Here is a 25,198-nt window from a genome sequence, read left to right on the forward strand (position 1 = left end):
GGAATTTCTATTCCAGATATAGTTATATTAAGTATTATGTTGGTTCAAGCTGATAAATCTTAAGTTTTTAAATTAAAGCCAGTATCTTACATCTTGATAGCAATACTCTTTGAAGCTCTGGAAGTTCTTGCTACAACTTTTTAAGGAGACTTCACTCAGTGCCCAACCCCCAGAGCCCCCTTGTTGAGACAGAGAATGTGGTGCAGTGGTTAGAGAAGGGACTCTGGAGGTAGACCAACTGCTTGGGTTCAGACTCTGGAGGTAGACTAACTGCTTGGGTTCAGACTCTGATTCTGCCTCCTCTTAGAGTTAACCTGAAACAAGTTATTTAACCTCTCTGTGCCTTGATTCCCCCATTTGTAGAATGGAGATGATAATACTAGTACTACCTCTTAAGGATTAAGTGTTATTCCACTCATTCTGCCCTTCTACTACTGAGAAGAGTGCCTAGCATTTAGTAAATAACACTTATGCGTTACATATTTTTACAGCTATTCCTGTCTCAAAACCTTTGCACTTGATGTTCCTTCTGTCTGGAATGTTCTTCGTTCAGATACTCCCAGGGCATGCTCTTTTTTTTTTTAACTTTTTTTTTTTAATGTATTATTTATTTTTGGCTGCATTGGGTTTTCATTGCCGCACGTGGGCTTTCTTTAGTTGCAGCGAGCAGGGGCTACTCTTCGTTGCCGTGCGTGGGCTTCTCATTGCGGTGGCTTCTCTTATTGCAGCACATGGGCTCTAGGAGCGCGGGCTTCAGTAGTTGTGTCTCACGGGCTCTAGAGCGCAGGCTCAGTAGTAGTGGCGCACGGGCTTCCTTGCTCCGCAGCATGTGGGATCTTCCCAGACCAGGGATCGAACCCGTGTCCCCTGCATTGATAGGCAGATTCTTAACCACTGCACCACCAGGGAAGCCTCCTATGGCATGCTCTTTCACTTCAACTATCACGCCTCAGGGAAGCCTTTCCTGACCATCTTTTTCACTCTCTATCTCTATTCGCTAGTTTAGTTTATTATAGCTTTGATCACCACCCGATATTATATATTATATTTATCTCATCTTTCTAACTCTTTGTTTCTTCAAAAAGAATGTAATCTCAGTAAGGATTTTTGTGTAATGTTATATTCCTTGAGTCTAGAGTGGTGTCTGGTGTATATATATATATATATATATATATATATATATAGTAGGTGCTCAACAAATATTTGATGACAGAATAAATGAAGACTTTGTGTTCAAAGGATATTTACATTAGAGTACATTTCTATAGATACATGGATCTTTCTAGCAGAATTCTCTAAAGCACAAAATAATCACAATTACTCCAAAATGAACTAAATTAAATAACTAGGTAAATACATGCATACTACATCAAATGGCCACATATGGACACTCATTGCCCTATGTCTTAATGCAGACTTGTAACAAATACTATTATTCAAAGTATTTACTGGATAGCTTGTGCTCAGGCAAATACTGGGATTTATGGGATGACTATAATCAAATGAATTGGATGCTAATAAGATAGAAAAAAATGTCACCCTCAGGCAAATTTAAGGTTCGAATCACCAGTGTCTTCTGATCATTTCTGAAGGGAGAATGCTTCAGGCAAAAGATATAAACTGACGGTAAGTGAGAAAAACAATACAGTGTATGAGGTCTCGAAATGCCTCATATAAATCTGTAGACTTATCAGGTAGTCAGTGCAACTATTTTACTGACATGGGTCACGTGCTGGCCTGTCAGGGAGAATTCCAGATGTCCTCCTCCGGATCCTCCTGATAAGAATTAGAAAAATAATTAACCATACCCATTTGGGTATATATGGTGACAATGAGGATCTTTATGTTTTAGAAATAAAGTGATAGGATTTTTTTCCAGTAGAGTAAGGTGTTCATTGGGTGATATTCTGCCTTTTCAAGACTTAGCATTAATTTGTTCAGGACAACAACATGTTGGTAATAATACTGGAATATTACTATCTTTTCCTGTTGTTTGAAAGAGACATTCAGTTCACTGATTTGTTTATAGAAAAATCTCATATCTCAGTTGAGATATATCTCTCTGACTCTTTCATGTAGTATTAGTAATTCCCAGAACTTCCTAGTGACCTTTTCCTATTTTATTTTCCGTCATGGCATTATCACCATCGGATGTAGTATCTATTTATTTATTTGAATGAGTTTTTTTCATATTTTCTTTCTCTCAGGTATCCATGTCAGATTCCAGTTGTGGTCTAAGAGGAAGTTTTTACTTTTTAATTTCTTTCTAATAACTTAGCTCAGGACAAGGTTGATTACAAAGAATTAAGAAAAAGCAGTATCCACTAGAAAGTAAGCTCCAGAAGGGCAAGGACTTTTTGTTGTGGTTATTCACTGCTCTAGTCCTGGAGCCTTGAATAGTCTCTGGAATTTAATAGGTGCTCAGTAAGTACTCACTAAATGAAAAAAATGGAGAAAACACTGCTAGTCTTACGGATTTGTCATGAGGATTAAACTAAAGGTTGTGTGCAAAAGTACCTAATACAGGAGGAGATGGAATCCAAAAACCCTGAAAGGACTGATGTGGCACCCAGAAATGCCAGACCTGACTTTAAGTGTATGAACGTCAGCCCTTAAATATTGATACTGATTAAATGCATGTTTCAAATAAATTTGACTTCTGAAAATTATATTCAGCATCCTCATTTTTATAGTGAATGACTTTTTTATAATGATGAGAAGCTCATTATGATTTTCATTAGCAATTTGCTTTATGTTTGGTTTATACAAGCTTCCCTCTTATAAAAGACGAAATAGTATCCTAAACATTTTACCAAACCATAGACAGAACTACTCATGATCTTTATTTGACTGGTGTCTTGGCACTGTTCATTTGATAAAGATGACACTTAAACTACTGAACGAATTTGTTGGCTTTGCTTTTCTTTTTTTTAAGTTAATATCAAGGAAGGCCAGAGACAGTGCTCCACTTAGAACTCTAAGCAAATGCAAATATTAACATCAGGACCTCTGCAGTGAGATTTTACAAGGATTAAAGAAAGGGAGTTACAAAGCATTAGACATCTGATATTAGTGTGTGTGATAGGCTGATAGCCTCTTTATTTTCTTGATCCTTTCTCCTCAAAAAGATGCATCTTAGAATCTAACTTTTCAAAATTGCATAGTAATTGCATTTATTAGGTGGACTGTAGTGTTTTATACTCTGTTCTTGTTGAAAGCATTGACATACAGGAGAAGCTCTGCCGTATTTCTTTACAAGATAGATGCTTTACATGCTGATGGTGACACTTCTTTCAGGCTATCAGGAGAGTCTAGCTTTTAGACCTAGCATTTTAAATATCTTGTGACTTGTTAAAGATGTCTATGTCAATTCCAGTTATAGCTTAGGAAAAATTTTTATTTAGCAATCAAGGACAAATTTACCTTGAAAAGATATGGAGGGGGGGAAAGCAGTATCAAAGGCCTCTTCTCCCTCCAGAAATATTGCTTCTTCAGTGTTCTTCAGTTTGCTACTTTTTATCCAATATTAGTACATTCTTCAGTTGTTAAGTTTGGATTCGTTTTCAGCTAACAAAAGTGGAATGTTTCAAGGGGTGGTGAATTATGCCTCTACTCCACTTCCCAAGCCCCCTCCGCTCAGCTTTGATCTTATGGATCACATCTGGTCATGGCCATTGGGTTGAAGGGTCCTAAGAAGAGAGCATTGGTTCAGTAACTGCTTCCTTCCTGAGGCTGCTGTGATTTCTGGATTGTCTGGGCTTCTTTTGAAATTCTTATATGGCAGTTCTCTTGAACTTTCTTCCATAATTATCCTTCACACAAACTGTATTGGAGGGGTTGTGAAATGACATGTCTCTCTTTTACTCTGGGCCTTTTTTCTAAAATTAGTAAAATACACAGTCCTTGTATCTTTGGACCAATCAAGCCTCTGTTTTAATTCTATGTAGTTATTAATTTTGGTCCCTGCATATGCCCCAAATCAGGGTCTATACACAAATCCTTGTCCTTGAAAGTTTTATAGCCCCAGAGGAACAAAGATTAATCATAATTATGTTATCTTCCTGAAAATCTCAGACCATGCTTCCTTTTTAAGAGCACAGATGATTCCTGAAGCAACAGGAAACAAAGCTGAGAAGTTTCTGAGCATTGCCTTTTCTTTGCCATTGTCCGGGAAAGGGAGTATGGCTCTCCCAAGACTGTCCAAATCATTTTCCTATCAGGTGACTTAAGTAACAAATGTCCTTCTCGATTCTCATCTCTTTTCTTTCTTGGCAAATATGATTTCACCATTCAACTCCCCTTGCACACAATAACTCACGCCTTCCTTTGAGCTCCCGCCACCCTCCAGGTGGCTGTGCTGTCACATTTAACGCATTGCAGTAAAATTTGGCACTCTCCTCCACTGTAGACTCTGATCTTCTCCAGGTCAAGAGGCATGTATTATTCATCACTGATGAATAGCTTGGCAAATAGAATGCACATAGTTTTTGCTTAGTAGGTGTATGTTGAATGAATGAATAGCAGTCATGTAACATGAACATTGTAACATGTAGCAAGAACATTGACCATTGTATGACACAGTAACCATGTTGCTCTCATATTGGAAAGAGTTGTACTTCTCTTGAACTACTGTGTGTGTGTGTGTGTGTGCGTGTGTGCGTGTGCACGCACGTGCGCATGTCTCTGAAACATCTGCTGGAAAAAGCACACTGGAATGAATGTATAGCTGATTTTTAGCCAATAGTATTTTGATACCCCACTCCTGATGCAGTCTTAGTTTATTTTTTATTTGCCTCGTTTCTCTCATTTTTATTTTATATTATCTAGATTATATGCCTTTATAAACTACTTAAAACAATTTTAAGAACATTAGTTAAACTTTCGTATTTTATAGGAATAATAAGGAAGCATAAAGAGGGTCCAGTACCTCTTTGCTGAGGAGGAAAGTAGGGGAAAAAACACCCTGAAAATGCTATTTACTATTACCCAGGTATTGAAATAACATGATAGGCAGCTTATTTACAAAGTTGCCTCAGCTGCCAAAGAAAATGTCTTCCAAGGACAGTAACATAGCTGTGAAAATAACAGCTTAGTCATAACAAAGGAGACCACTGTGATGGCATGTGTTCCTTTACCCTTCAAAACAGCAACCATAGGGACACACATCCCTAAGCAGTTAGGCAATCTATATCCCAACATGAAGACTTCACCACACCTGACCTTTCTGTGGTTTTAAACCTAGGATTTAGTGCAAACAATTTTGGGTTACCTCAGCAGTACCAATTGAAGATTTAAACATACATTTTTTAAAGATTTCACGTCTGTCTTAGCTTTCAAATGACTAAATATTGACCCGAGCTTTAACATGTTTTTAAATTAATTTTAAAAGTTTAATTTTTTTATAATTGACTCACACTATATATTAGTTTCAGGAATACTGCGTAGTAATTCAATATTTTTATACATTACAAAATGATCACAATAACTGTAATAGCCATCTGCTACCATACAAAGTTATTACAATACTATTGCCTATATTTCCTATGCTGTACATTGCATCCTTGTGACTTGTTTATTGATATTTTATAACCGAAGTTTGTCCCATTTAATCCCCTTCCCCTACTTCACCCAGCCACTCCCCCTTCCTGGAATCTACCAGCTTGTTCTTTGTTTCTATGAGTCTGTTTCTGTTTTACTATGTTTGTTCATTTGTTTTGTTTTTTAGATTCCCTATATAAGTAAAATCATATGGTATTTGTCTTTCTCTGTCTTATTTCTTTTAACATAATACCCTCTGGGTCCATTCATGTTGTCATAAATGGCAAGATTTCTTCTTTATAGCTGAGTAATATTCCAGTGTGTGTGTGTGTGTGTGTGTGTGTGTGTGTGTGTGTGTGTGTGTGTGTGTATACACCACATCTTCTTTATCCGTTCATCTGTTGATGGATACTTAGGTTGCTTCCATATCTTAGCTATTGTAAATAATGCTTCAGTGAACTTTGGGGTGAATATATCTTTTTGAATTACTGTTTTCATTTTCTTGGGATAAATACCCAGAAGTGGAATTCTTGCTGGGTTATATGGTAGCACTATTTTTAATTTTTTGATTCAAGTCACTGCTATGGGTGTTAAAGGAAATGCTTGCTCTTCTGAGAAATGGTGTTGGACCTTGGGTTAGAGGTGATGATGACTTTGTGGATAAGCTTGCTATAACAAAAAAGTCAGTGATATTAACCAAATACATGAAACAATCTGAGTATAGTTAAATGCCACATATAATTTCTATTCACAAGTTCACATTACAGTGTTTCAGCAAAGTAATGTAACCAATTCACATGCTAAAGTGAATGGTAACGGCTGTCCTTTATGGAGTCTTTACCACATGCTAGGCATTGTGCTAAGCACTTTAATCAAGTTAATCTAATTTCATTCTCACAGCACATTTATGAAAAAAATAGATTTTATTCATATTTTATAAACAAGGATACTGAAGCTCAGAGAGGTAACTTCACTTGCCCATAGTCACACAGCTATTAAGTAGCAGCCGAGGTTCAAAGCCAGGCCCATCTGATTCAGAGTCCACATCTGTAAGCACTTCACTTTCTCACTCCCTGTTTTGTGAAATCATCATAGTCTTCCTGTCTTCCATTTAGAATGTCCCAGACAGTAGTGGGTTTTGATGCATTTTCACCCATGATCAAAGCCAGTTAGATTAGTCTCTGTTTTTAGTGATAACAGGCAGCAGAATCTTCAAGCAAGTGTTTGATTTAGAGGAGATGATATCTCCTGACTCCTCTCTCCACACACCTGAGTAATAGGCCTTGACATTTGGTCAAGAACAGTCTTGACATTTGGTAAGATTTTATCATAAAAATACATGATACCCTCCCAGACAGCATGTATATCACACTCTTGCATTTTCAGCATGTTTTTTAAATTATTTCCATTTTGTGACACATGGAACTTTCATTTGAAGAAAGAGAGAATAAGAAATAAAGAAGAGAATACACTAGTATACCATCATGAAGGCAAGTTTTTCAAGACTTTAGCTGGCCCAGCTCTACATTTAAGAAGTTTGGCTACAATGAAAAAGTTAAGAATTTTAGCCAAAACAAAAAATCTTTACTGCACGTCAGATCATGATATTTTTTAATTAAAAGAAATTCAGAAAATTCATGAAGGAGATAGGCTTTTTTAAAGACAGGTTTTAGACTACTTGGGTTTTCCTCATACATTCATGATTATGCTCAGAAATTAATATTACTCTGCTGTTCCCATTTCATTTCACTGCCCTGAAATCCTGTTGTTGAAACTACAGGACTTGAAAATAACAGGAACATCCTGTTGTCAAAAATAAATTCCTTAGGATAAAGTATTAATTCAACTGAAGCCAATTTTTTTTTGGAGGGTGGGAAGTTCCTCAGTGGGAGGGGAGCTTATGAATGACAGAGTGCCATTCACTGCCCTTTCTTCATATCTTTGGATTCACTGGCCTTTTTTCATATCTTTGCTATATCTCTAACTAAATGAAATTTAGTCTTTTATATGAATATTTATATGTTGCAAAAACTTAATATGTGGTGTCATTAAAAACTTTCATGAGAGGGATAAGTAAGGTCTAAGCTGCTTGGGTCACTACTATTGAGTATTATATTCAGAAATATGCATGTTTATTGTTTCATTCTATGATTTATTTAGTAGTCCCCTAGCCCCTGGGAATTCATATGCAAGGTAAAATAAAACACTGGGGACACTTCCTAAAAAAGGAATTTTTAGATTATTTGCAGAATATGGCCCCTGAAAACATTGGGGTTATTTTTCTTGAGTCTGACTTATGCTTTGGACCCTCATTTGGAACACTGACTTAGGAGTTTAGACAGTCAGGTTCTGGGCAGGCCTCAGAAGTCCTTGGTTCTTGGGTTCTTCACCCATACAGCTAGAGGGAGGGTGGAATGACCTTTATTATTTCTTCTAGTTTTAAGATTCCATGAAGAAAAAATGCCTTCGTGAAAGGAGGAGGTACAGTTATCTTTCTGGTGGACGGGTCAGGTTGATGGGACGTTCACAATGCCTTGCTTTCTGATAGTCAACATTGGGCGTCCTTCAGCAGTCACCCAATCCAGACTGTGGGCTTCCCAGTGGCTTGAAACTCTCCCTCTTCTAGAAAACCATCAGCTAATTGGCCTTTTCCCTCCAGAACTGTTTGCCTTCTCCTTAGAGGACAGCAGGTAAGAAACCATCTGTTCAAATGCCTAGAGAAGCCCCTGAACCCAGCTGTCTCCTGCTGCTGACACTTCTGGACCAGGCCGGTTTGTCAGCCTGTGGCAGTGCAATAATGTTATGTTGGACTTCCTTGAGGGTTACCTACCTCTTTTTGAATGACCGACCCATAATTACCTTGACTTTTCAAGTTGGAACCAAGTTTCAACAACTAGTTTTGCAGAAACACAGATGAGTCATGTGGAAAAGCTGCAAAGGGAAAGTTTTCCTCTTTCCCCTCTTGCAGAGCCTCTGTGGACAAAGGCAGATCATCTTATTTGCATGACTAAATCACACGAAGTATCTGCTGATTGGCAAGGAATTCCAGAGGGAAAAAGCTGATTATCAAATCCCACGTCTTCCATGAAGTCTTCCCTGACTACCCCAGTTTAAAGACTTTTCTATCATTAAACTCGTACCATTCAGCACTTTTCCCTAACAGATAAAAAAGGTGCTAGGTGTTCACACTTCCCTCTGTACTATTTGGTATCTTCTTTTTATTCAAATACAGCCAAGTCTTGTATAGACATAAGAGGATTTGGGGCTTAGTAATAGATGATATATATATAATCATTGTAAATATCTTTATTGAGCACCTACAGTGTTCTAGGCTCCCATCCAAGAGCTTTACATTCAGTTCTCACTCTGCTCTTATGAGGCAGATGCTGTTGTTCACTCCATTTTATTTTTTAGGAAACTGAGGTATAGAGAAGCTCAATACTGGCTCAGGTCACAGAGTCAGTAAAAGGTATACCTAGGATTGACTCAAGACAGTCTGCTTCCAGAGCCTTCATTCTTAACAGTACACTCTTTTTTTTGTAGGCAGTATTATCCTGATCCAGTAAGAAACTTTTTCCTACTCTGTCCTTCTTCCCACACATAAATTGTCAATAGCAACATCATTTTCTTTTGAGAAAATTCTTTACATAAATCATAAAGGAAATCATTTTATATCTATGTATCTGGTATCTAGTGTAAGACTTTCCAACTTCGGACTTTCACATATTGCTTCTACATCTGTATGATCTAATCCTTAAGATTTCAAAACTTCAAGGAAAGTGAAATGTGTCATTTCCCATCAAAGCTGGGGATTCCCCATAGAGTGGACAGAATTTTGGCCTCCATTTGCTTCCAGTTTTACTTTCCTTTTCTGAAATTAATCCATAAACTCTATCTCCTTTCCCCCAGATATTTTGGCCTGTATTTCTTAACCATTTAAGCATTTATTAGATATCCCTCACATGTTGGCAGTGTATTATGGGATTTTATAATGTTCTCTCATTGTTATATTGTACGTCTCTTGCCCCAAGACCCTTCAGGGAAGAAGTTATGCCTTTCACATTTGCTAAGTTTCCAGCTGTAACTGTAACAGTGCAGGAGGTATAAAAATACTCAATAAATATCCATTAATTGTAGTATCATAGGCCAGCTGTAACAACCACCCAGTATGAACATATTAAGGGTGTTTAGCTATCTTAAAACACATCTTTGATGTGCTAACCCATTACTCTGAAGACCAACATCCTAAAATATTTGTTCAATAAAAAATTTAGCACATCAGATTGAATTGAACTCAGCAACAGAGTGAGTATTGGAGTTGAGACATAACTATGTTTTCTACAACTTGACATAATGACCTTGAAATAATTGACGTTATCACCTCATCTACTTAACATTATCCTGTTCTCTCAATAGTTAAAAGTTAACACTGTTGTTTCCAGGATTAAAATTTTACAGAAAGCACAAGGAAGTGTATAGTGTATTTTAAACAGGGTATGACTAACTTCAATTAACAATTTCTTAGTGATTTTAAGTCAATATTTAGGAACATTACTTATTGCAATGTGTTATAAATGTTAATGTGAGTATAAATGATACAAGATGTGGGTATGACTGAGCATTCACTCCTACAGGGAATGCTCTAGGCATTTTTTCTTGGAGTATCTGCAACTTTCACATAAAGCCAGAGAAATCTGTGGGCCTAATCTTCAGGACAGTGTAATGTGGCTACTGTTCAGTAGTATATAGTCGATTAAAAGTTAGATTATCCTTCTACCAAGTGATTTTGCCCTTTTGAAAAATGAGTACCATTGCTCTCAGGATTTTTTGCCACTTGAAACACCTATATCATTAATAGAGTGGCCACAGTGACATAGACATGCACAGACATGCACTTCTACCTTTCTCATAATTTCCATGGGCTCTAAATGAAACACTACAAGTGTGTTCAAAGACTGTTTGTGGAGGGAGCAGTACTCCAAAGTCTACAGAGTCTTAATCAGGAAAAGGAGAGAATATTTATGCTCTCATGAAACATAGCCCCTAACTTCTTCTAAACTATCCCTAAATGTTTTGAGTTTATTGAAATCACAGATTCAAAGCACAAAAAATAAAAAATTGTATCTCCAACATCAATCTAAGATCAGAAAATATGGATACTTCATCATGCCTGTGTGATGAGGGATTACCTCACCTGAATCTGCTTTCCTGCTTTCCTCACTCTGTTGCTGAGGCCAGTTCAATCTGATGTGAATTTTTTATTGAACAAATATTTAAGGATGTTGGTCTTCAGAGTAATGGGTTAGCACATCAAAGATCTGTTTTAAGGTATCTAAACACCCTTAATATGTTCATACTGGGTGGCTGTTAGAGCTGGTCTATGATACTACAGTTAATGAGTATTTTCTGAGTATCGTTGTCCATAAGTACAATTGTGAATGAAGATAGGGGGTGCAAAAAGATAAATATTTCTTGGACTTTAATCTTGTATTCCCATGGTCACCTCTATCACCTTTTCAGATACAAGAAGGTGATAGGATTAGTCAGAAAAACACTTTTTAGCCATCCATTCAGAGACTTGGTAAGCAAGAGGTTAAGGAGGACACCTTTGAATGCTCTAGGACAATGACATTTTCCAGTACCTATCAATTTTGTTTTATGAGGACATAGAGCATTAGTACATGCAAAAAGTAACGAGTCAGACCTTATTCTGATTAAATTCTGAAGGGGCTTGATTCACTGGAACCTACCTGGAGCGCAGTTGACAATCACTGTCCACTGGACCAATTTCAACAGTATCATCAAGTTGTTAAGGGGACAGACTGCTCAGACTTGAAGAACAAAAGAACAAAAAGAAAAGGTCATTTGGGGGTATCATGATTTTCAGACTGTTTTTTATCAATTCTTTCTATGCTGTTAATACTTTAAGTTTTTAATGAGCTAATTATGAACAATACAAGGCTGCATTTTAGTGTATGTAGTATATCTGACTACTTCAAAATTGTAGGCAGTTTAATATTCAGTGAATCAAAATATCTGCTTTTGAAGCAGATGAAACAGTATTGCTTGGATATGTCCACATTTTTCTTAGCTCAATCTTTTCAAGTAATATAAGTATGTGGATACATTTTAAATACTAAAAGGTGAGACTGATTCTTATTCTTTGATCACTTGTCAGTGCATAGAAGTAGATAGCAATGATAATCATGGAGTAGATTTGAGCTCTAAAACTGGTAGACATGGCAGTGATATCGGCAGGAAATGAGGTGTAGTTGGACCTCAGAGGACCTGGAATTAAAATGCTGAAGACCAGACCACACTCTTCATCTCTTAGGGACCACAGAGCCTCACTTCTTGTTGTGGTGAACATCTCAATGCCCCTCCCAACCCTTGCCTCCCCCTGCCATTTTTCTATCCATTTATACTCGATATTCGTTGTGTGTTTACTCCAAGATGGCTGTTTGCCCTGAACTTAGAATGGTTCTAGTGCCCACTACTAATTGGCAATTATCCATGTGAAATTCTCAAGACCAAAAAACTCATTGGCTCAGCTCAACGTTTAGAGCAGAGTCACCAAGTTATAAATCAGAGGCAAGCCAGAAGAATGTCTGTCTTTGGGTCAGGTATCCATCTCAGAGCTAGTCACCTGTATTTGGGTGATCTGTGGGTGGGATGTGAGGATAGAGGTATATGGAACACAGGCTCTTCCAGAACCCTTGAGCAGTGTCAGCAGTTATGGAACATGTCTATTGTGCCCACAACTATCAGAATCCTTATTCCTTCAAGGGTTGTTTAGATGCAGCTGATTATTTACCTGCCATCCACACCTGTCACAGCCCAGCACTCCCCTTCTTGTTTTGTTCCACCGGTCTGCAGATCGCTTGTGTCCTCTCTCACTTTATTTGCTTTCTCTCTCTCCTTTTCTGTAACGAGCATGTTCAGGTTGCGAATCACAGGCTTCTAAATGTGACAGGAGCTAATTGCCAGACTTCTAAATATGACACATCTCTGCTTCTCTAGCCCTTTTGCTTCCTGCTGCTTTTCCCTCTCTGGTTCTTCAGGCTGCTGTGACCACCATGTGCTGCAAAATCTCTGGGCCTAATTCTCCTTTTGGGGTTACACTTGGCTTCACTGCCAAATAGATGTAAAGATTAGTTAATTTTGTTAATTAGTTTAAGCTACTTTATGCCTCATGAGTGCGCTAGAAGAGTGCTTCTCCAACTTTTCAATGTGCACATGAAAAACGTGGGGATCTTCTTAAAATGTAACTTCAGGAACTCTGTCATGGAGTGTGAGATTCTGCATGTATAGCAAACTCCCAGGTAGTGTTGATGTTGCTGATGAATTAACAATGCTTTGAATAGAAGATTAGATTGACTTATTGTAACTATGATCTTCTTGATGGGAAGGACCGTGCCTTAGGCATCTTCATCTGCCCTTCCATGGCCAGCACCGTACCTGATACGTGGTAGATATTCAAATGTTGCTTGGATTTTGAGTAAACTAAGCACACAGGAAATACAGGATTTTCTATGCCTACTTTTTAAAAAAGTGAGTGGTTTCAAAGACTGCTAAAAATCAGTGAAATAAATAAACATTTCTTAAGGGTCTGATTATGCAAAGGACTAGGAGAAATACTAAAAAAAATTACAGTCCAAGTCCTCAAGGAAACACTGTCCTACTAACTCTAATATGGCTTTGCTAGAATTGTGAAATAATTTTAGAATTGTAGGAGTAGCAGAATGAGCCTATTTATGCTATAGCATTTGATCTCATATACTTTGTGTCATTTTTCCATATGTACAATGAGGCTAAGGGGACTGTTGTGATATTTATGTGTGATAATACATGTAGGGATTGAGTTTCATGCCTGGCACACAGTAAATGATCACTGCTAATACTGTTAGTAGTGGTAGAAGAAGTAGAAGCAGTAGTAGTAATATTTAAGGTTGTTTTCATTACTAACTAATTCAGTTTAAGAAAATACTTTGCTCTTCCTCTTCTTCTCTGAGTCCATACATTATCCTAATATGAGATTTCACTTTGTAGGGCTTATCTGCAATTTAGTCTTAATATTGTTCTTGTTTAGAGTTTAAAGGAAGATGAATTTTAGAATTCAGTTGTGTGCAGTACAACAGAAGGACTTCTAGAAGAATTTGTTTTCCTAACTTGCAGCTCGTTAAGCAGTTATTTTCCCTTCACTCCAATGTCTTCATAAATTTATTCCTGAGAAAAAAATGAATGTGCTTAAAGGGCTCTCTCGAAACCTCTCCAGTCATTTTGAATGGGACAGGAAATGCACACATATACACAGAAATACATGCATACATACATACATACATAAATTCACAGGTGAACTAAAAGTGTGTGTTAAATAATAACATCATCTTTGGAAAGAAAGTAAATTGAGCGGGCAAGGCAAGGAATATTGAACTCATAAGTATTGGCTTAGATATTATTTATAAGCATCTACATAATGAATAACATCTGTATTCTTCAACTAATAGGGCCAGTACATCGATGTATTGTACTTTCTACACAAAGTAGAACTCAGTTTGCAATAAGTGGACAATTCTTGATCCATCATACATTTTAAAATTTCTGGAATAAAACTGACAGACCATCTCTTTTTTTCCCATATAAAGTAGGGCATCACCATGAGTTTCCATGTCGAAAAGAAAAAGCTGGTTGCAGTGGCAAATGTAACTGTGACATAGGTGCCATCATTAAAGAAATCTCCCCTCCTGGGGGAGGTTGGCACATGAGCTTATGAGTCATAACTATCATCATTGTCTTGTTGAGGAGAAGTACTTATAAAGACCTTAGAAACAAACATCTGTTATTCTTTCATTACCTAGTTCCTTTTTCATTACCTATGTAACCCAGATGTAACGCACATGTCTGCTGCCTGGATTGCTTCATGTCCTCCAGTGCGCCAGGGTCAACTTGTTCTCTAAAATATAATTTAAATGGACTCAAATTACAGTTTCACATACAGGGAGTTCCCAGCATCTCTTCCAATATTTTTAGCAGTTGTAAGTGAAGCTTTTGTCTCTCCTGGACTCTTTGCTTCTGAGCCCCTCCTTATGCTGATTTCATACAAGAATTAAAAAAATTGAAATACCGTATACCACCCACATAATTTTTTTTAATCAAGTTGGGTAATACAAGTAGAAACACTTCAATAAGTATAAAGAACTACCTGCGAGCGGTGGGGTGAGGGGGTAATAATAATCTTACTAAATGAGAAAGTGAGGGGCTTCCCTGGTGGCACAGTGGTTAAGAATCTGCCTGCCAATGCACGGGACACGGGTTCGAGCCCTGGTCCAGGAAGATCCCACATGCCATGGGGCAACTAAGCCCGTGCGCCACAGCCACTGAGCCTGCGCTCTAGAGCCCACAAGCCACAACTACTGAGCCTGTGTGCCACAGCTACTGAAGCCTGCGTGCCTAGAGCCCATAGTCCACTACAAGAGAAGCCACTGCCATGAGAAGCCCACGCACCGCAGCAAAGAGTAGCCCCTGCTTGCCACAACTAGAGAAAGCACACACACAGCAATGAAGGCCCAATGCAGCCAAAATAAATAAATATTTTAAAATAAATAAATAAATAAAATAAATGAGAAAGTGACATAAGGTGTTGTGAATGCTCCAGGGTAGACTTGAAGAGGAAAAACTGAAGATAGTGAAACAACATCTACTTATTTCATCTGGCTTAAAATAGAGAAAAAGGTGAAGTCCTGGCAAGATTTTGAAATAAAGTAGGATTGTCTGAGGGTTATAATAAGAAAGGAAATTTACCCATGAAACTTTAAAAGGGAACAGCAAAAGTTAGTCATGTGATTACAAGAACCCAAAAGAATATTTAACACCAAAAGAGAGAAGGGTCGCCAGAATGCTTTGAAGCTGGTTGAGCTAGTAATTACAAGGAACAACTTTCCTCGCCCTTTTTAAGACAGCAAATCCACATGGCCTTTGTCTCATTTTCTGGTAACTGCCACAGCTGTCCTTGAAGCAATAGTTGCCAGCAGGTTAATCAGCTGCTTCCACAGCCCTGTGTATGCATAGTATTCAGTCTGCTTGTTTCTTACATTACATTGTTTTTCCAAGAATTTTCTTACATTACATTGTTTTCCAAGAATTTGAAGTTTACTTCAAAAACTGTTTTGAACATGATATTCAGTTTCCTAACTCCCCACATCACTTTCATGTGATCTAATCTTCAGACTACCTGGATGTACTGTACATCTTAGTCAGTTGGACTAAAGAAAATTCTGGTTAGTGAGGCTTTTTTCTTCCTTTGAGGGTAGGGTATAGTTCATTTATCTTGGGAACTTTTAAATGTATGTCGCAAGTTTTATTCTACATCAGTAGAAATTCCATTCAGAAAAGATTGATCAGAAACTTAGAATACGTATTAGCTTTAAAGGAAAAGTTCAATGAGAATTTAAAACAAGGAAGTGTTAGTATATAAGATAGAATGTAGAATGACATAGCCAGCTCCACCTGCATTCCATGGCCCAGGTCACATGAGTAGGGGCCCTGACTGCGGCCTGCGCTTGTGGGTTTACCCTCTCAGCCCTGTCTCATTTGCAATTGTTAGTGTTTGTTGCAGGAGAGTTGTCTGACCCCCTAACCCCTAAGAGAGGTGGTACACAAGGCAGAGAGTTTGTTGGAGGGACACTGGGATGGAGTCACAGCTGGACAGGAGTGGGCGAGGGAAGCCCCTGCCGTACTGTAGTACCTGCGTAGGAGAGGAAGGCAGAAGGGGCTGCAGACAAGGCAGGCGCGCTGGGGGCCCAAGCCCTCCTCATTCATGATCTGGCCCCACGCTGACCAGGACAAACTTAGGGCACTCTCACCAGCCTGATGCTAATGAGAGGCCACGATTTGTAGGGCTCTGAAGAAACAGAGGGGAAAAGGGTTGCTTCAGGATTAGATAATTTTCCTGCCCCTTTCTCTGAAAGAATGGCCCAACATGGCCAAGTCACTGTACAAACAGGGAGAATTGCAAATGAGATTGTGAAGAGCTATGACACTTTGGGAATTCTCCCCCTCTTCCCAAAGCCACTGCACACATGCCTGGTTACTTCTAACCTCCCAGAGGTCCACTTTGCCCAATTTATTTTTTGACCAGGATCGCACGGCATTCATTGAAGTCCTCCTTTCATATGTTTTCCTCTATAATAAAGGAAAGTTTTCAGGAAAGCACTTCAGATAGAGGTGAGAACCAAACATGGCCAGCCACCGGCAAGTGTAGATGTTGGAGAGCCAAAGCTATACGCCATAGCACTGTGTACAAAATGTTTATTATCCTAAAACAGCTCACAGTAGATTCGGTAATTATCCCCATTTTACAGCCTGAAATTGACTTGTGATGACATTTTTCAAGATAAAAAATAAAACACTGAAACCTGTGTGACTTCCTTTGTCAGTGTCTGTGTTTGTCTAACCTGCTTTAAGCCAGCCTGTGGCAGTGAATCCATAATTCAGGTGAAAATAAATCAGCTCAATAACAAAAAAACAAACAACCCAATCCAAAAATTGGCAGAAGACCTAAACAGACATTTCTCCAAAGATATACAGATTGCCAACAAACACATGAAAGAATGCTCAACATCATTAATCATTAGAGAAATGCAAATCAAAACTACAATGAGATACATTGTATCTCACACCAGTCAGAATGGCCATCATCAAAAAATCTAGAAACAATAAATGCTGGAGAGGGTGTGGAGAAAAGGGAACACTCCTGCACTGCTGGTGGGAATGTGAATTGGTACAGCCACTATGGAGAACAGTATGGAGGTTCCTTAAAAAACTATAAATAGAACTACCATATGACCCAGCAATCCCACTACTGGTCATATACCCTGAGAAAACCATAATTCAAAGAGAGTCATGTACCAAAATGTTCATTGCAGCTCTATTTACAATAGCCTGGAGATGGAAACAACCTAAGTGCCCATCATCAGATGAATGGATAAAGAAGATGTGGCACATATATACAATGGAATATTACTCAGCCATAAAAAGAAACGAAATTGAGCTATTTGTAATGAGGTGGATAGACCTAGAGTCTGTCATACAGAGTGAAGTAAGTCAGAAAGAGAAAGACAAATACCATATGCTAACACATATATATGGAATTTAAGAAAAAAAAGTGTCATGAAGAACCTAGGGGTAAGACAGGAATAAAGACGCAAACTTACTAGAGAATGGACTTGAGGATATGGGGAGGGGGAAGGGTGAGCTGTGACAAAGCGAGAGAGAGGCATGGACATATATACACTACCAAACGTAAGGTAGATAGCTAGTGGGAAGCAGCCGCATAGCACAGGGAGATCAGCTCAGTGCTTTGTGACCGCCTGGAGGGGTGGGATAGGGAGGGTGGGAGGGAGGGAGAGGCAAGAGGGAAGAGATATGGTAACATATGTATATGTATAACTGATTCACTTTGTTATAAAGCAGAAACTAACACACCATTGTAAAGCAATTATACCCCAATAAAGATGTTAAAAAAATTAAATTAAATTTTAAAAAAAAGAAATCATTTAAAGCCAATGTACATAAAAACAAGTAGCCAACATGACCCCTATTTTTAGTGCAGAAATATATTCAAGATCAAAGCCATTAATGTTTGCCTGTTTTATTTAATCACATACCTTTTACCTGGAAGATGTGGGTCTTATGGCATACAAATGAGCATACAGGAAAGGATTCAGGCTTTATGCTGTCGAAATTAAATTCTAAAAGCCAGAAAATTCATCATTCTGACATCTCTTTGCAGATGCAGAATGTGTGTTGAAATATCTCTTGAAATGTGTCTTGTTTACTTGAGGAATACATTTAGCAGATCATATTAATTAGAAATAATATCTGAGTAAAGTCTTTAATAACGTATCTCTTTTTAAACATAAATCAAAGGGACTGATTTCCCAAGTTGCAAGAATGGGTGTTTCCCCTGATTACCTATAGTTTGGATTTTGAGGTTTTCTTCTTAAGTTATATTTTTTCCCTTGCGTTATCAGCATCCATTATTTTTGGCTATATTGCAGTCTAGGTTTGCAGATATTATGTATTAAAAAATGGCGAAGTTGGGGAAAATATTTCACAAGAGACATTCTCTACTATTAAGATTTCTTGTAAAGTATTATTGCCATTATAAGTTGTAGGAGGTGTGTCCTCTATAAGAATACCTCAGAAGCACAATTTTAGATTCTGAGAACCTATTTAACAGTCCTCCATGTTGAGATTTTTTTGTGAAAGATTTTATGTGAACAAGATGATTTTTATAACCCGTGAGTAAAATCTTCCAATTACATCTCTAAAACCTTTTTCCGTGGAATTTCAGTATTACCAAAATATATAAATGATGTTAAGTTTACCTTAAACCTCATTGATCTAAATAAACTCCAGTAATAATGGATACAGTTATGCAGTATAGCTTCTAAATGGAAAATTGTCATCATTTTCAAGAGAATGAATGGCTCTAGGGAAATGTACAGCTTAGGAATGACAAAACTGTCATCCAAGCAGAGAACAAAATTGTGGAAATTACAGAGTTGAGCCCTGGGAATCCTCAAATTTGCCTTTAAACAATACCTTCTTCAAACTAGTGGTTACCAGTGGGGAGAGGGAAAGAGGAAAGGCAACATAGGGGTAGAACTATTAGGTATAAAAGAGGTAGGAACTAAGAGGTTACACTATTAGGTATAACGTAAGCTACAAGAGAATATTGTACAACACAGGGAATATAGCCAATATTTTATAACAACTATAATTGGAGTATAATCTTTAAAAATTGTGAATCACTGTATCGTACATCTGTAACTTACATAATATTGTATAACAACTATACTTCAATAAAAAAATTTAAAAGATAAAAGAAAACAATTACCTTCCCTCATGTGGTCCCTAGTGAAACCGTGGTCTCATTAGACGAAGAAGACAGAGCTGGAAAAGCAAATATGCATCTCTGAAATTTGTTTGGCCGTAACCTGTTTTGAAGTTTTCTGAGCACCTCAGGATATGCATGTTCCATGGAACCTACTTTGTGAAGCAGTGGGTTAGATTTAGTCATGTAGCCTCTACTCAAACAGAGCTCCAATTTGGCAAGCCAGAAAGCTGCTTTTGCCAACATTTAGATACAAAGAGCTAGTATAAAGCGGTGATGTAATGCATGGTGCATTTAGAAATGTTTGTGTTGAAGTTGAGTAATCTCTTCTCTTGTCTCTTCCAGGTGTTTCATCCCAAACATCTATGCAGCTCTGTTCAGTGCAGCTCTTGTTCCGTTAATGTGCCTCGTGGTAGTATTTGTGGTGTTCATCCATGCCTACCAGGTGAAGCCACAGTGGAAAGCATATGATGATGTCTTCAGAGGAAGAACAAATGCTGCAGGTTTGAAAGAAACTGTATTTGTATTTTAAGATGGGGACTTTTAATGGAGGGAAAAGATCACTGAATATTCTTTATCAAGAAAAGGAGTGAGGGCTTCCCTGGTGGCGCAGTGGTTGAGAGTCCGCCTGCCAATGCAGGGGACACGGGTTCGTGCCCCGGTCCGGGAAGATCCCACATGCCTCGGAGAGGCTGGGCCCGTGAGCCATGGCCGCTGAGCCTGCACGTCCGGAGCCTGTGCTCCGCAATGGGAGAGGCCACAGCAGTGAGAGGCCCGTGTACCGCAAAAAAAAAAAAAGAAGAAAGAAAGAAAAGGAGTGAGGTTTGACTTAACTTTCAGCTCTGAAGCCATAAGTTAAATTATAGTTCTCCAATTTCTCCCACTCCTTGGGACTTCCTGACATCTCTCTTTCTTCAGGGCTCTGTAGGTTTTATTCTGATGCCAGTTTTGTCCCTGAGATATTAATATTGAAGTAAGTGACTCACAGCCTTTGGGAGCTGCTTCCCCAAGTGTTCTTCAACTCAAGCAGTAACAACCTGTGTTCAACTTGTGAAATCTGTTCATTTCTTTCAGATTCTGAGACTTCTTCACAAACCTCCATAATGCTTGGGAGTGCTGTATTTTGCATGTGGAGTTCTGACTGTGCTGACAAATGTTTAAAAACATATGTGACCAGACAGCTTCATAAGTGGCTACACATGTCTGGTTACTTAAGAGTACAGTCTTTCCAGCTCAAATTGGCTTTCACTACAGTTCATTTTTTCCCTTTGAATCATACTTAACACAGGTTTTTATGATGTGTTTCTTTTTCTGTTGTTAGATTAGCGTCTCTTAGGAATTTTTTTAAGGAACAATAACCAAACACCTTCATACAGAAAAGTCACTCTAAAATGGTTTGAGTGATATTAGGGAGAATCTAATGAGCTGGGGGTGGGGGAATCCCACTTGGGCCAAGAGGAAGACTAGTCTTTTCTAAGCTTTTGAAAGCCAAATGAATGGAGAAGTTCTTCACTTTTTAAGTGCTTTTCAGAGTTTAAGCAAGATACCATATATGAAGTCCCTAGAATACATAATATAATAATGTCTAATACATTATTAGAGACTCAATAGATATTGTCATTTATAGGCTAATAAAAGGATTCATTCTAATATAAGAAAAGCCTGTAGTTCCTAAACTGTGTAAGGGAAGATGCAGAACGATTTTCCTTGTTGTGTAAAAAGAAGGGACTCTTGGGCTTCACTGGTGGCACAGTGGTTGAGAGTCCGCCTGCCGATTCAGGGGACACGGGTTCGTGCCCCGGTCCGGGAAGATCCCACATGCCGCGGAGCGGCTGGGCGCGTGAGCCATGGCCGCTGAGCCTGCACGTCCAGAGCCTGTGCTCCGCAACGGGAGAGGCCCCAGCAGTGAGAGGCCCACGTACTGCAAAAACAAAACAAAACAAAACAAAAAACAAAACAAAAAGAAGGGACTCTTTTATATTAGTCTGTGGGGTAGTTTGTAGATAGTTGTATCTAGCCAACTCTTCCCTCTTCTCTCTCATTTAGCATGCAATTATTATGAGGGCAGAAATATTATTTAAGGTTATGATTAATCTTAGATTCTTCAGTTAAAAAAACAATATTCAATGTAGAAATCCACCTTTTTCACGGGATATAGAATTTATCTAGAAGCTCTGCTTTTATTCAACTTAAGATTCATTTTATTAAAATGCATATTCTCTTTCGAAGGAAAAGTTTGTTTCTTTCCCCAAATAACCAGATTTATTTTGTTCTGTATATTATGTAAAAGTGCCAATGTTTGCATGTTTTCAATAATGATAACATCATAAGGGCCTAACCTAACGAGTTAGTCCTTTCATGCCTGAATCACCCCTGTGCCTTTTTGGATATGATCCATCATGGATACAGTAGATAAACAATGCTCTGATTATCTGAAAAACAGCCCTCAAGCATTGAACATAATGCTAAAAGCCCTAGCACACTTCTATCTCAACTAGCGAAACCTCTCTTGCAATGAAATATTAATAGAAGCATTGCTCTTATTGTAGCTTTTCAAATAAAAACAATTATGGCAGTTCTGATTCCCCTATTCCCACTCAATCTAATAGTCATTATCTCACTTGGACTCTTACAGTGTTTTCCTGATAGGTCACTAGTTCTAGTTCTTCTCCAGTATCATTTTCTCAGATGTCTATATTTCAACAAAGTGGCTCCCCTCACTCTCTAGCTTTACAGTCATTCGAAGTCTCTCTCATTGCCCAGAAGAAAGTTCAGTCTTTTTATAACACAAGAGTCTCTATAAGTCCACCCTTGGGCCATCTTTTCGTCCCCAAGTTAGTTACCATTCAGCCTGCATTCTGACCATGCCATCAATTTACTCCTCTTACTCGTTCTTTTTTTTTAATAAATTTTATTTATTTATTTATTTATTTTTGGCTGTGTTGGGTCTTCATTACTGTGTACAGGCTTTCTCTAGTTGCAACGAGTGGGTGCTACTCTTCGTTGCAGTGCACGGGCTTCTCTTGTTGTGGAGCATGGGCTCTAGGCATGCGGGCTCAGTAGTTGCAGCACGCGGGCTCACTAGTTGTGGCTCGTGGGCTCTAGATTGCAGGCTCCCTAGTTGTGGCGCACGGGCTTAGTTGCTCCACGGCATGTGGGATCTTCCCAGACCAGGGCTTGAACCCATGTCTCCTGCACTGGCAGGTGGGTTCTCAACCACTGTGCCACCAGGGAAGCCCCTACTCTTACTCATCCTTAAAATTGCCTGATACTGTCATCTTTGCTCATGTAAGGCGCCCTCTATGAACTCCTCATCATCAGTTGATAAAACTCATGTGTTTAGTAAGTAATGTGAGAAAATGTGGATGAAAGAGAGGTGGAAGGTGCTTATTACCCTTCCATAATCTTCATTATCTCCCCAAAGCTGTCCTAAAGAAACCCATAAACTAAGTAAAAGAAGTGTGCTGAACAAACACAAGTTAATCCCTAGGAAGCCCTTCCAGCAAGATACTGCTCACTCTTTTATAGAAATCTTGGAAGCTCCCAACATGCTACCTCTTCTGTGACACCTTTGGAATTCCCTCTTTACAGAGCCACACCAAATAAGCATTACTCATTCCTTCTTCTATGCTTTTAAAGCACTTTGTTCCTACAGCCATTACAGCACTTAGCATTTATTTCAGAATTAAATGGTGACTTGTTTTGGTGTGTGTGGCTGATTTCCTTAATAAATTATGAATTCCTTGAGGGTAAGGACCATTTATTATTCATCTCTGTATCACCAGAGCCTGGTAGAGTGCTCAGTAGATAGCAGGAGCATAATTAATATTTGTTGACTAAATGAATAAATTAATAATCATCAATGCACCATAAAATCGTATGATTATGGGAATGGATCCCAAAGCTAAATATAGCTTTAAGAAGAAAAGGAATCTGTCATATCATCAGAAGTAGAAATTATAGAATTTATCTCATTGATCTGTTTGTAGGTATCCCTTTAAAAGTTATTATTAGGACTATCATTTTTGCCTTGACTTCTCTGATTCCCAAAACTATGTGTTCAGCTTTGACCTCTAAGCTGATATCTTACATCTTATTTGAAGCCTCCTTTAACTCTCTTCCATCTGAACATGTGCCACATACCTCGAATTCAAATGTTCAAGAAAAAAAAATGTCAATCTACTCTACCAAGGAGCATTTGATACTCTCTTTGAATCTGTCTACTAGAATTCCATTGCATTGACCTGAAAAATATCCAGTCCAGAAGGACTGTAAGTTCATGTTTTGCCCATTTCCCTGCTCCATATACATAGCAGTTAATGACAAGATATAACAAGAGAAAATTAAAAAGAAGATGAATTGTGGATCAGAAAGAGCAGAAGCACAAAGTATAAGCTGGGCTACTGTCAAGGACCTGATGTTTTCTGGGTCCACAAGCCTGTGAATGCAGGAGTATCTCAACTGCTGTGGTGGTAAGCTGGGAATTAAAGGTCTCACCCAAGGCCGGTAGACTGGAGCAGTAGCACCTGTAGGAAAGGAACCTGAAAAAGAGCTGCCATAGTAGCTTGGGCTTTGGCTCAGGGATCTGGGAGCCCAAAGAGAAAGCAGAGGAAGCATCTCACCAAGTTCCTGGGCCAAAATCTCTAGAGTTCACAGAGTTTATCTGCCATATTCATATGTCTATGTCATTATGGGGACAGAAGACCCATGACACCAAACTAGTCCTTTTTGGAGAGAAGGGTTAAGTGGAGGCCACCACAAAACCATTAGACAGAAAAAGGTAGCCAGAGAGAAAGACAGAGAGTGAGTGAGAGAGAGAGAGAGAGAGAGAGAGAGAACAAGCAAGGAAGCAAATGCTTTCTACTCAAGATTAGCTGCAATATAAAAGTCCCAAACATTGGAGGAAAACTAACAAAGATAGCCCTTAAAATCAGCAAAGAGATGAATTTAACATAGAAAAAAATATAAAAATAGAATAAACTATAAATAACTTTCTCAAGTTATTTAGGTTCCTCAAAAATATAAAGTAGGAATCATCAAACTATAGCCCTGCCAGCCACTTACCTGTTTCCTCATTTTATCTATTTATTTTTTTAACAGCTTCATTGAGATATAGTTTACATCCTGTAAAGTTCATCTGTTTAAATTGTACAGTTCATTGGTCTTTATTATATTTATATAGTTGTATAACTATTGCCATAATCTAATTTTAGAATACTTGCATCATCCCCAAAAAGAAACCCCATACCTGTTAGCAGTCACTCCCCATTCTCCACTTCCCTGAAGCCTAGGTAACTGCTAATCAATTTTCTGTCTCTATAGATTTGTCTATTCTGGACATTTCATATAATGGAACTATAGAATAGGTGGTCTTTTATTAAGTCTGGCTTCTTTCACTTAACATAGTGGTTTCAGAGTTCATCCATACTTTATATCATGTATCAGTACATAGTTCTTTTTATTGACAAATAATATTGCATTGTGTGAACATACTACATTTTGCTTTCCTATTCATCAGTTGATGGACATTTGGGTGGTTTTCACATTTTGGCTATTATGAAAAACATTCCTATGGTCATTTATATATAAGTTTTTGTATTAACATGTGTTTTCATTTCTCTCGGGTATATGCCTAGAATTGGAATTTCTGCGTCATACAGTAGCTCGATGTTTAACATTTTGAGGAACTGCCAAACTGTTTTCCAAAGTAGCTGCAGTGACCTGTTTTTGTAAGTAAAGGTTTTTCTTGACACCCAGCCACAC

At 38.2% G+C, this 25,198-nt stretch overlaps 1 protein-coding gene across 1 annotated transcript in view; it reads left to right on the top strand.

Annotated features, from left to right (window-relative positions):
* ADGRV1 (adhesion G protein-coupled receptor V1) overlaps nt 1-25,198 on the top strand; it is a gene marked incomplete at its 5' end in the record, with an annotated part of 563,397 nt that overhangs the window by 456,947 nt on the left and 81,252 nt on the right. Inside the window, one exon of the mRNA XM_082650308.1 lies at nt 19,781-19,938. Within this exon, the coding sequence (XP_082506434.1) occupies nt 19,781-19,938 (158 nt within the window). The remainder of the gene's footprint in view (nt 1-19,780; nt 19,939-25,198) is intronic.

The sequence above is a fragment of the Grampus griseus genome (genome assembly GCF_964374135.1).
Source record: "Grampus griseus genome assembly, chromosome: 3".
Lineage (NCBI taxonomy): Eukaryota > Metazoa > Chordata > Mammalia > Artiodactyla > Delphinidae > Grampus > Grampus griseus.